This window comes from Uloborus diversus, chromosome 8 (assembly GCF_026930045.1).
Source record: "Uloborus diversus isolate 005 chromosome 8, Udiv.v.3.1, whole genome shotgun sequence".
In the NCBI taxonomy this organism is placed as follows: domain Eukaryota; kingdom Metazoa; phylum Arthropoda; class Arachnida; order Araneae; family Uloboridae; genus Uloborus; species Uloborus diversus.
The window spans coordinates 41,507,170-41,520,654 of NC_072738.1; the positions used below are offsets into that span (position 1 = coordinate 41,507,170).

Genomic DNA, 13,485 nt, shown 5'->3' on the forward strand with positions numbered 1-13,485 from the left:
AGACTAAGGCTCCGGGGCCAGATAATATTTATCCGAAAATTTTAGTTGAATGTGCAGAGGAATTAGAAGATGTAATCGCAAACATTTTCAATGCTTCTTATAATTCGGGGACAGTGCCAGAGGACTGGAAGCTGGCTAACATTACACCGCTCTTCAAGAAAGGGTCTAAAGGGAGTGCGGGAAATTATAGACCTGTGAGTCTAACTTCGGTGGTTTGCAAAATTTTTGAAACATTGATGAAAATTAAGATAGTAAATTTTCTAGAGACTAATAATCTATTGACTAGTTTTCAGTACGGTTTCAAGAAAGGTAAATCTTGTGCAACTAATTTATTACATTTCTATGACAAAGTTACCATGGCTTTGGACAATAAGAAGCCTGTAGATGTTGTTTACATTGATTTTCAAAAAGCTTTCGATAAGGTACCGCATGTTGCTCTACTTAGCAAATTACCTGATATAGGAATAGGAGGGAAAACTTTCATTTGGGTAAAAAATTGGCTGACCGGAAGGAAACAAAGGGTAGTTGTAAGGGGAAATTATTCTAATTGGAGTGAGGTCTTAAGCGGGGTTCCACAAGGATCAGTGTTAGGGCCTGTTTTGTTCATTGTCTTTATGAACGATATTCACAAAAATATTTCTGGGAACATGAATTGTTTTGCTGATGATGTCAAAGTTATGGGGACTGTAGAAAATGAAGAACAAGCAAATCAGCTGCAAGAGGATCTAGATCATATTACGGAGTGGGCTGATAAATGGGGTATGGCTGTTAATGTTGGGAAATGTCAAGTGCTACATTTAGGGCATGGAAATAAGTGTACAAGTTATTATTTGCAAGGTTCAGTCATTAGTCAGGCAGACAAAGTTACTGATCTGGGGGTCCTAATAAGTCAGGATTTAAAGTTTAGCCAACAGTGCAGCATTGCTAGCAACAAAGCCAATAAGATGCTTGGGTTTATCAATAGATCTATTTCAAATAAATCTAAAGAAGTTCTTCTGCCCTTATATAGAAGTTTGGTAAGACCCCATTTGGAGTATGCTGTTCAGTTTTGGTCTCCTTATCTTAAGAAAGACATTAATGTATTGGAAAGGGTTCAAAGGCGGGCTGCAAGGCTAATAAGTGGACTTTCCCACTTAGATTATGATTCCAGGCTTAGAAGGCTAAAAATGTACAGTCTTGAGCAAAGAAGAGACCGAGGGGACATGATTCAGCTGTTTAAATTTATTAAAACGAAAGATGTTACGGGGCTAAAGTTTAGCACTGAAAACAGGACAAGGGGTCATTGTTTTAAGCTATTTAAATCTCAGGCTAACATGGATATTAGGAAAAATTATTATTTTAGCAGGGTAGTGGAACCTTGGAACAGCTTACCGGAAGAGGTGGTAATGAGCAAAGGAGTAGACAGTTTTAAGAGGGCCATTGATCTTCACTGGGGATTGTAAATTGACTAGGACCAGTCTAGCTGGGCCCAGAGTCTGTTGCTGGTCGTCACTTTTGTATTTGTATTTGTATTTGTATTCAACTATGGGATTTCAATTACTTATAAAGACATTTCTTGTGTTTTTATCTTGCACTCTTGCACATAAAAACACAAGAAATGTCTTTATAAGTAATTTAGTATGATTTCAATAGAAGATTTTCAATTTATCTATAGAAGGGAGCAGGGTTGGTAAAAAAACCAGTTTTTTTCAACAAAATCGATTTTTTTGGTTTAAACCAGGTTTTTTTTTCGGTTTAAACCGGGTTTTTTTTTGGTTTAAATACTACTTGCGACAAAAACAATTAATTTTCGGAAGGTAATTAAGGTTCCATGTAATTTACAGTTATTCAATAGTCACATTATACCTAATTTCTTGATTAATTAAAGAGATTAAAACAAAATCTTGTAACTAAATTGAATAATTAAAATAGCTTTCTGCGGGGAAATATTGGTTGAAATGTTTGACTTGATTAACATGTTAGTATGCATAGACATTCTTTTTAAAACAATATGAGTAAGTAACTTTTGTAAACTGCACAGGTTAGCTAAGGCAAAGCAAATACAAAATCCCAATTCCAATGAATAAAAGGGGGGAAAAATACTAAGAATTATCTGCACCCAATAGTCATAAAGCAGCATAGGTGTATAGCCAATCAAAATCTTTTGAGCACACAGAATCCAAAAAAAAAAAAAAAAAACACCAATGGAGAGTGTAGTTTATATGTGAAGATTTATATATTTCTCAATCAATTTTTATACATACATTTGCATTTTGTCCTGGGAATTTAAAAATTTGTCTTTTAATCTTCCTACATTATAATATAAGGAACTATTATGTATCATAATATGAAGTATAAACATTTTTTTTTTTAAATTTGATTCAAAAAATATTATTTGTGTTCACCTGCAGAACAAATCTTAATTTTTAGGCGCAAACAATTAAGTTAGACTGTTGATTACCTTACAAGTCAAAGTTAAAATTCCAGGAAAGTGCATATAAATGGGCAAAAATGTCACACCCCTGCAACAGGAGTGAGCAATATAATGGATTGCATCTACAATAAAAGATTCAATCCTTAGTAAATCCTAACTAATCATGCAAATTAAGCATAATGATGGAAGTTGACTGAAATCTGCTTTATGGCACATATATGAAATAAAAAATATATTAATTTTTTTTTTTTCGATTAAAGCTTGTAATACATTTTGAAGAAGCAACTTTGTAATTTTAGTATTTATCTCTGCAACTTAGCTAGGAACTTAGCATAAATGGAATTTTACATTTTTCAATATGTGCGGAGAAATCAATGTAAACCTGTAAAATGGATTTTTTTTTTTTTTGGCTTTAAAAAAAAAAAACATTCTTTAAAAAAACTGCATGGTTTTTTTAAAAAAACCAATTGGTTTAAACCATGGTTAAAACCATGGTTTTAACCAACGTGGTTTAAACCAAACAATCCTGGAAGGGAGAGCAGTCCTCCTGCAGGTTGGCTAGTTTTTCTCATTTCATTAATTGGTTTGGCTACTTTCTTAAATTTTATCAGGAAACCTTGCTCTCAAAGCTTGTCAGGAGTAGGTTTTGACCTCCATTCCTTTTTCAAAAATATGAGGAAGAAGTTTATTTATGACCTTCCATCGATTCAGAATGATAAAATAAAACATCAAAATTCTACTCAGAGCTAAATTATCATTACTCCTGCTTTATGCACATTGTAATGTTGTTGAACTGAGCACAACAAAATAAAATTGATCTGCACAAAATTTTACTGCTGCTTGAGTTTATAGCTTTAGCCTTGTTTGTAAATGCACCATTCCACAGAAAACAGTAATTTTATCTTGCACCTGACGCCTCATATATTTAAGTAAAAATATTATTTTAAAAGGGTTATGATAAAAATTTTAATTGCTTAACAAATTACAAACAAATGTGTGATTCCTTAAGCATAAGGTTTTGTTATTACTTTTTAGGTAATTATTTTCTTATGAAATATATGAACACTCATGAGCAGGACGACAAAGTGACTACTTTTCGTGGAATGGCCCAATACATAATTATTTTCAATGGTTTAAACTGGTACTGGTTCTCAACAAATGAGATATGTTTTCTTTAGATTGGTACCTTTGTTCTCCAAATCTACAATATATTTTAACATTAATATATCAATAGAACAAAAATATTAACTATTTCATAAGCAAATTACAAGAGGTTAACTTTGGATGTTCCCCAAGTGATGCATGACAACAAATTAAATTTTGAATAAAAAATTGCTTAATATAAATATAACTTTGTCAGGAGTATCTCTGTATCAAATGTAAAGATTAAAAATTTGCTTACCCCTGTCTAATTAAAATATTAAAAGATATAACAAAATGTCAATGAAATTTTAGCGTCTTTTTGTCCCGCACGTGACTGTGGAACGGCCCAAACTCATAACATAGAAATAAACAGAAACAAATGGCTTGGAATTTACCATACCTACACAAGAGATAAAGATTGCTAACCTCTAGAGGGTTTATGTCCGAATACGCCATTAAAAGATGCAGGAATACGGATGCTTCCTCCTATGTCATTGCCAACGCCAATCACAGATCCGGCAGAACCCAAAATACAGCCCTCGCCACCTAAGAAATATGTATTCAAATTGCTAAATAAATTTGACCTTTGAATCCCTATACACTGAAGAATAGAATAAAATAAACTGAAGTATCAGTAAATGAATCATTTACTCTAAAAACTCTCTCACAGTAACTACAAATCGTCGCCTCAGAACAACAGTAGGATATCTTATTGTTATTCCTGGGATTAGATGTTTTAATGCTGCTCTGAGGTGACAGTATGTCTTAAACAAGTCTTAGGGGTGGAAGTTTCAAAAATTCCTACAATGTTAATTTTCAAAATAAAAAAGAATTGTTTCTAAATTAAATTTTCAAGTGAATAAAAAGATTGAAAACAGAACTTCACACTTATGAATTTAAACATTAATTTTCTATGAAAAAAGTTCTGAAATAGAAAATATAAATGAATGCACTGAAGAATCACAATGATTGCTTCAGAAATCAAATTATGATTGTCTCACATTAATAAAGGATAAAATTTATTTTGTATCATCAGGTAATGACAAGTGGCTCTTTGTTATAAGCATAAAAATCAAATGAAAAAACTCATTTGTTTAAATTTTCTCAATATTTAACTCCTTCAGATCATTTAATACTATTATCTTGTTCCGCATAGGCGGCTTGTACAGAGAGGTAACTGCACCCTCCCTTTTCAGATTTAAAAGTAAAATCGATTGAAAAATTGTTTTTTATAGGCTGGATTGATTTATTTTAAGAAAGTAAAAACTCAAAATTTTGAATAAATGGACTTTCCTTATCTTATTTCATAAGAATGAAACTTTGAAATCCAAAGGGAAAGTCTACGGTGGCCATGTGTCATAATTTTTGAAGTCATACTTCACATTTTTAAAAGTTATTGAATCATTAATACCAAAAGCCAGTAAGTAATCTAGTCCAATTTTATAAAATAAAATTAAACAGAAATCAGTTTCAGGAGCCACACTTTCAAACCCCCACACTTCTTTTGACCCCTCAATTTTTTGGTGCACCAATCACCTATGTTGTTCTGTCTTACTATGTTTCAAACTTTTTCAAAACACCAAAATCAGTCAAAAGATTGAAAACTCCCCCCCCCCCCCCCTGTCAAGTCTGCAGCTCAATTAGAATCAGTTGGGGTAAAAGGAGACACGGTATAAGTAGAAACAAACTGCGATATAGCACTTGTAGTAATTATTGAAACAAAACTGTAGGTAAGTGAAGACTAGGTAACATGTAGAAGAGATTCCGAGAGTTTCCCGTATTTCCAAACATTGGTGTAGGCATCACCATTTTTGAAGGTGGCCCTGAAAAAAAGCTGTTTCTTAAAGCTTAGTGATCTTATATTTTCTCCTCCAGCAGGCCTACAAATGCAAACTAACCAGTTTCAACTAGTTTTACTTGTTATGTGGAAGATTACTAAAAATATTTACTCATAGATTTCACCTTCCTGCAATTTTTAATGTGCAATTTAGGTGTTTCCATCTATCCCATTGTATTCTGTACTCTGGGATAAATGGAAAAAAAGTTTCTCACTCTTCCTACTTTTGCAGAAGAATAAATTTTATGTAAATTAGACTTTGTTTGTATTTTACATTCATTCAAAATAACAATTTATTTTCTGTAGGATTTTTCGATAAAAAAAATTTCACATTGTAGAGTTCAGCAGGTTGTAACCGATCTACGGGTCACAGATTGCATATTGTTGTTGTAAAACTTCATACGCTTCTAAACCGATTGTGTACACAGCGATTATCTACCTACATCAACCTCATAGCAAAATAAATGAGATGTCTCTATCATAAGCAACTTGTACGAGGGGCAACTGCCCCCACCCCACTTCCAAAAGTGAAGGGGCCTTGCCCCCTCACTTTTCAGAGTTAAAAATTAAAGATTGACAGGCAAAATGATTTTTTGCTGGATGAATTGATTTTTTCCAGGATACTAAAAGCTAAAAATTCATAATAAATTGTCTTCGCCTGTGTTATTTTATAAGGATGGAACTTTGAAGTGAAAGGGGATGGTCAATGGTAGTCATCCGAGGCCTTATTCCACATTTTTTAGAAGTCATTTAATAAACAAAGTTAAAATTCAAATTTGTAGTTCAATTTCATAGAAAAAAAAAAGCTTTAAGGACCCACCCCCCAACCCTTCATACCTCTTTTGACGCTCCACTTTTTTTTGACCGTCAGCCGCCTATAGTCTCTACTTACACCTAGCGCTGGGGGGAAAGAAAATATGATTTCATTTGCTAACAAAGAGTTACAAAGTCAAATTTTTAGTCCCTGTTACTTTCCAAGAGTGGTAGCCTAGAGCGCAAAGTACAAAATCTAATCTTTCAGATCATCAAAAAGAAAAAGAAGGATTCAAAGTTGAAACACTGAAATTATGTTTCCTTTTACCAAATTTGACCCTACATTTTCAGGAAAACCAAAACATTTTAGATATTCAGAACCTATCAAAGCAGATCTATTTATCAAAACAATGGGCTGAGTTAGACATTTGCATCAAGGGAAGCAAAGGCAAAGAAAAAAAAATTGCATCAAAATTTAAAGATGAAAAGAACAATCTTGTATAAAGTCAGAGGAAGGGCAGAGAGGAGATCAAGGTGGTTATTTCCCATGGAAAATTTTTGGAATTGAAGACAAAACAGTTTTAGTCACCTTTGATGGCATTAAGAGAAGAAAATCTGGGAGGGAGGTATTCAGATCCCTCCCCTGGAGTTATAGTTTTGGAAAAACAATTTTGTTTACTGTTGTCTCAGAGGTGGTTATTCCCTATACTGCTAGGCACAAAAGTCGTATCCTGCACTTCAGGGCCATATCCCCACCCCCCAGAAACGTTTTGTAACATAAAACAGAAGAAAGTTTTTTTTTTAAACTTTCTTTTTCCAGAAAGGAAAAGTTTTTTTTTTTTGTAATCCTTAATTGTGTATCTATTGAACGAGTGAAAAATTTGAAGAAATACAGAACAAGCAATCCTAGTTCTCATTAGCTGAAAAGCATACTTCAAATTTAGACACTAATTAGGACTTCCTGCTCTCTTTCCCAATTCAATTCAGAGCCGTCCAGGACCAAGGCAGGCCCCTGGTCAGTTTGGTAGACTTCCCCTCCTCCTCCTTTAACTCTTATAAAACTTACAGTACACAAACTTCAGGACCCCCAAGGGTCAGGCCCTTAGTTTCCGATTAGGCAAGTGTCTGATTACCGAGATGTGCCTAATTCAGCTCCTTGATTAAAAAATGCAAAAATCTAGCATTTCTAGCTATTCTAGCATTTTTGCAGCATATTTTTCAAGATAAATTTTTGTGAACTCAACTATTGTTGTGTGCATAACTTTTAAAAGGTTTTGTTAGCCTATTTTTCTTCATATTTTTGTAGTCTCATTTACCACCATATATGGCTTCAAAAGACAGATTTTTATGTCTATTTTTCAAAAATTTTGAAAAATGACCCCCTGAAATTATGGATAGTCTACAGCCCATTTAAAGGGCCACTCTCCTGTTACAAGGTGAATTAAAATAATAAGAAATTAAAATAAAAATAAAAAAAGAGGGGGAGCATAAAAAAATGTGTGTATGTGTGTGCTAGGGCAATGTGAGAAAAGCGAAATTGCCCCCCCCCCCCCCCGAAAAAAAATCTGGATATGACCTTAATGCACTTTTTATCAAAATTGAGGGAACTGATGCGATATACCCCACCCTTGGCGACTTTTTCCTGTTGGCGCCAAGAAAGCGTCGCCAAGAAAACGATATATGATGACATATGTCATACATCGTTCTTAGCGATGCTTTTTTAGCGCCAACAGGAAAAAATCAGATAAAAAAACATGATCAAAGCACTTCAGAACACAATATATATAAAAACAACATAAAAGCACAACAAAAAAAATCACGAATATATGCTTCAAAAATGTACAGGGCCGGGTTTTTTTGTAAACATATTAAAATACAATGAAATAAATTATTGTATTAATTACAAGTCAAAATTAATGCATTAATTTTTTTTTCATCATTTCTCCGGGATACGAGCCCTCGGTCTCATAGTACTTTCGTAATGAGACCTCGGCTCGAAGGCCCTGCCTCGGTCTCATTACGAAAGTACTATGAGACCTCTGGCTCGCCAGGACCTCGCTCCGCTCGGTCCGTTATCCCTCCGACTGTTAATATACATTACAGTCGGAGTATGGTCACAGTTATGTATTTTTTCATGGAGACACCCAAGGGTGGCTCCCTTCGTTCAGTGTACAATAATGACACAGTTTTAAGTGTGAAATATGCACCATTATTGTGCAGATTTATTAATAAAATTCAGCATTTTAAAGAGTACAACCGAAAGAACTTTCAATTGTTAACATAAAATTCAGTACCTAAAGCAGGCACGTTAATAGAATGTCTAAATAATTCGTGGCATCGATAAGAATTAACTTTTAGAACAAAATAACCGTACTATTTCTGTAAAATTAATTTACATACAGTAAAAATAAAGTTAAAAACTACAAGAACCCCTCAAGGATTTGTAAAAACAAAGAATTTTGGAAGTGAGAGGTTTTTTTTTTAATTCTAAAATAAAGAACTTACCTTTTTATATGGTATAAATATTCACACTCAGTCTAAAACAATACATCATCTGACAATGGCACGTTACAGATACACACCACGTTGGAGTTAACTTTTAATTAACCTTTAAGTTTGAAGAAACTGGCATTTTCTAATGTTTTTACTTCAAAACACAACTACTGAATTTAAACTAACACAAAATAAGCATTCCTGTAAAGTATATTGCACGAAACAACACCACGTATCTCTCCTGCGTGAAACCCAAACAACCCAAGTAAACAAGTTTGAACAGATCTGTAAGATTGCCTTCGGGTTGCTAAACACAGGTTAGTTTGGCCAGGGATGGCATGCATAAAACATTATTGCCTCATTGGCAAGAAAAATATTTTAATTTTGTGCAAAAAAATCGAATGTCGCCAAATGGGGGGGTATATCACATCTGTACCAAATTGAGTTATGGTCACCAAGTGATTGTTTGTCACATATCTCACCCAGATACAGTGGTTCATGGTCAGCTGTGAATGGGAAATATTTTTAAAAAAATTCTGAAAAAAGTTGCATCCGTATCAAATACATAGGGGCATACAACTTTAAACGGCACAAATTCTAATTTTGAAATCACTCAGCTGCAGATATGACGCACAGCAACATAGCCTGCCATTACAAGTTCCCAACTGTATGAAATATTTCATACTGTTATGAATAACACCTGAATATAGACATAAATAACACTGACCACTACTTCCTCCTGAAGTTCTTGTAGTATCATACGGATTACAGCACCGACCATACAGAGTGTTGTATGACTCCCACCAAAAACAAAGTTCTGGAGTGATGGTCACAGCAATTGGTATAGCTCCTGCCTGCTTCAGGAGTGCAGATGAGTCAGAATCAGAAGTAGCTCTAAAACCTTTCCTCGCAGGAAGGCCAACAGTAAAAAGGCAACCTGTGATTATTAACAAAGTTTTAGTGATTTCAAATCAGTACAAAATGTATTGAAAAAACTGACAGCATTCTACATATTCTGAAAGAATAAATATTGCTAGATTTATATTCTAACCTATACAGTATCTATACTTGATTCATCTACGTTAAAAAAATAAAAAAAAATAACTATCTTACTAGGCTCATTATACATAGCCAAAGAACATCACGTAAAAATGTTCAACTTAGTTTCAAAGTACAAAAGCAAAATTCAATTATGACGAATATACCACAAAAATGCTGTATAAAGAAATAAACTAAAAAAAAACAGCATCTTTAAAAAGTTGATTGGATTTTATTTATATAATGCACATGCATCATTTAAAATTTATGGAGTTTTATGAGCAGAACGTGCACATTTTTCGCTAGTAAATAATTTGATGTATCTGTTGCTTGCTGCTTCCAATTTTCAAAGTTTATTGGTCTTTAAAAGGCAGAAATAAAACTTATTTTACTTTAAATGATGAAGAAGTACACAATTTGGAACAATATATAATTTTTTTTTGCTTGAGATGAAGTTTCTTTGAAGTAAATAGTTTATCCGTTTTTTGAAACATTTTATGATAGTGTCCAACATAAGTTAGATCTTCAAGACCATTTTTTTTTTGCATTTTGGAAAATTATATGAATAAAATATGCATACTTTAAAACTTAAAGCTATTCAAAATAATTAATCGATAAATAAATCAAAGGGAGGGTAATCCAAGGATGATAGTGGGCTCAAGTGAAATTTTTTGAAGACAGTATGAAATTTTCGGAAACTATGAGGAAGCTAGACACTTCCTTCCCCCATAAAACTTTTCAAATTTGCGTACAAAAATCATTGAAAACAATTTTTAAAAAATTCATTCTAAACCCCCCCCCCCCCCCTTTTTTTCAGTTTCAGAAAGTGTTGTCAGCTCAAAATTTTCGGAAATGGCAGCCAAAATTTTTGAACCACAAACACCCCTGGGTTCACCCCCAAACACTACCCATTTACTTGTTTATATTTTACACATGTTGAAAAAGCTGAAAAAATATTTATAAAAAAAAGTCAAACAATAGATATGTACCCTTTACAGCAATGGCTTCTTTTATCGTTACTGGCACTCCGAGTAATGGAGTCTCTTCCGCAATTTCTTCCTCAGATTTTGAGGTATTTTCGAGGAGTTCATCAACATATCTAGCCTCTTCAATAGCTTCAGCAAATCTTTCATCAACAATAGCATTTACAATTGGATGTACATCTCTGATGCGCTGAATGTATGCTTTCACAACTTCTGTCGATGTTATCTAAAAAGTTTTTTAAATGTTGAAAAACAATTGTCAACTTTTTAGTTCATCAAGTAAAAGTTAATTAATCCTTTAACTCCCTCCTTCTTTTTTGGTAGATATCATTCCCCATTAGAAAATTCAAAAAAACCTCATAGTATTTACACTTCATAGTCTGACAAAGATAGTCACCTAAACTGAAATGACAGCACATCTTACCATGGTCATTCAAAAATTAATGAATTAGTTGCACTGCAACATTAGGGAAAGCTAAATAGTAAAATGCAAATCTATTCTAAAAACAGGGGTGCCCACTCCTGCTAACAGCAAGGGCAAACCTTACCCACTAAATATCGCAAAGACCCCCAAAAAAAGAGAAAAATACCCCCCAAAACAAGCCCCCTAAAAATTTCAATGCCGCAGTCTGTGCCAATAAGAGAGGACTGCGATGATGAATACATGCCTTGCCTCCGTGTCCTTGATTAGATGTAATTCAAAAGTAAAATAGTCTTGGCCAGATCAAAGACTTGATGCATGGTCAAATGTTAGCGGCAACCATAATGCACTATATACTCTGAACTCAGAAACAACTTTTAAATTTTGAAAATACTTATTTCTAAACTTTTAACATAATGCATAAAAAACTAAAGTACTAAGAATTGAAAATAAAGCCATTATATATATTTAAAAACAAGGACAGCTTCTTACTTCTCGCCTGCGTATTTTAGCAGCAATAACATTTGCAGGTTCTAACAAGTGTCGGCTTTTGATAGGAGGCAAACGTTCGTGTTTCCCACAGTAAAACCAGCTGAACAATGTTTCTGAGACGATATCCAATACATAACGGAACAATCGCAAAACCGTCAAAAATAATGAGAGGAATATATCCATGATCATGCAATTACGAAATATGCATTTAGTTTCGCACTTTGAAAAAGAAGTAAACAAGTTTTAAAAAATGAGACTGAAACTTAGAACTGGAAGTTGAATTTTTTGGAATGCTGATCGAAACATTAGTTGGAAAGCTCAGTCAATGCTTTGAGTCCTTCAGCCAAAATTTGAATCGGAAACAACAGCTGTTTTTCATCTCGTTTCAGTCCCAGTTGCGTCGCACAAAGCTTTGGAACCTAGTAAACAAAGCAAAAAGCGCGTTGATTGACAAACAACTGCTCTGATCAAAGTTACAGTTAAACTCTTGCACCGCGCTTAAAATCGTTGTCTCAGTCGTTTTAGTTCTGTTTTCAACTATTTGTTCGGGATCATTTCTGCCGAAAAACTTTGCTTCGTGTTTTTCTTTATAATTACTTATAATTTTTTTCTTCTTTATGGAACCGTGATTTCTTTTCTGCAGCGTGGCCTTAGCTTCTTTTGTTTCGTTCTCTTTGCGGATAAGCGCAACTACTTTAATAAATACAGCCTCACATTTTAAATTTTATATTCCGGAAAATTCGCCTCAAAACCCCTCTTTGTACCAAAAATTACGCTTGGCCTCTGCTCCTTTTTGACAGCGACCAGCTGACCAGGTCTAAAACCAGAAACCCTTTGAGGGAAAATTACCATATGGATCACGGTTTCTTTGATAGGTGGAACTCTTCTGCATTTCTTTTTTGTGGAACTCCTGTTCTTAAAACTCGTTCAAACAAAACAAATTTTTTACTGAAATGGGTGGTACTTTCCGTGGCGCAGCCAGAGGGGAGGTTGTAGAGTTAAACTAATCCCAAAATGTAAAATTAAGTGTCCCCCCCCCCCCTGTGTAAAATTTTTACAATAATTAATGTCAAAGTTATGGGGAGTGTAGAACATGAAGAACAAGAAAATCAGCTGCAAGAGGATCTAGATCATATTACGGAGTGGGCTGATAAATGGGGTATGGCTGTTAATGTTGGGAAATGTCAAGTGCTAAATTTAGGGCATGGAAATAAGTGTACAAGTTATTATTTGCAAGGTTCAGTCATTAGTCAGGCAGAAAAAGTTACTGATCTGGGCGTCTTAATAAGTCAGGATTTAAAGTTCAGCCAACAGTTCAGCATAGCTAGTAACAAAGCCAATAAGATGATATCTACTTAAAACAAATCTAAAGAAAATCTTCTGACCTTATATAGAAGATTGGTAATACCTCATTTGGAGTATGCTGTTCAGTTTTGGTCTCCTTATCTTAAGAAAGATATTAATGTATTGGAAAGGGTTCAAAGGCGGACTACAAAGCTAATAAATGGACTTTCTCATTTAGACTATGATTCCAGGTTTAGAAGGCTAAAAATGTAGTGTTGAGCAAAGAAGAGACCGAGGGGACATGATTCAGTTATTTAAATTTATTAAAATGAAAGATGTTACGGGGCTGAAGTTTAGCACTGAAAAAAGAACAAGGGGTCATTGTTTTAAGCTATTTAAATCTCAATCTAACATGGATATTAGGAAAAATTATTATTATAGCAAGGCAGTGGAACCTTGGAACAGCTTACCGGAAGAGGTGGTAATGAGCAAGGGATTAGATAGTTTTAAGAGGGTCTAGCTGGGCGCAGAGCCTGTTGCTGATCGTCATTTTTGTATTTGTATTTGTATTAAAAAAAATAAAGAAAAATCAAGCGCTATCATTAAAATATAGTAGTAAGCAATAGTA

At 33.9% G+C, this 13,485-nt stretch overlaps 1 protein-coding gene across 1 annotated transcript in view; it reads right to left on the reverse strand.

Annotated features, from left to right (window-relative positions):
* Positions 1-11,756, reverse strand: part of LOC129228327 (fatty-acid amide hydrolase 2-A-like) — a 50,296-nt gene extending 38,540 nt beyond the window's left edge. Inside the window, exons 1-4 of the mRNA XM_054863004.1 lie at positions 11,574-11,756; positions 10,667-10,886; positions 9,367-9,576; positions 3,983-4,102 (exon numbers count right to left, since the gene is read on the reverse strand). Of these exons, the coding sequence (XP_054718979.1) occupies positions 3,983-4,102; positions 9,367-9,576; positions 10,667-10,886; positions 11,574-11,756 (733 nt within the window). The remainder of the gene's footprint in view (positions 1-3,982; positions 4,103-9,366; positions 9,577-10,666; positions 10,887-11,573) is intronic.
* Positions 11,757-13,485: the final 1,729 nt, after the last annotated feature.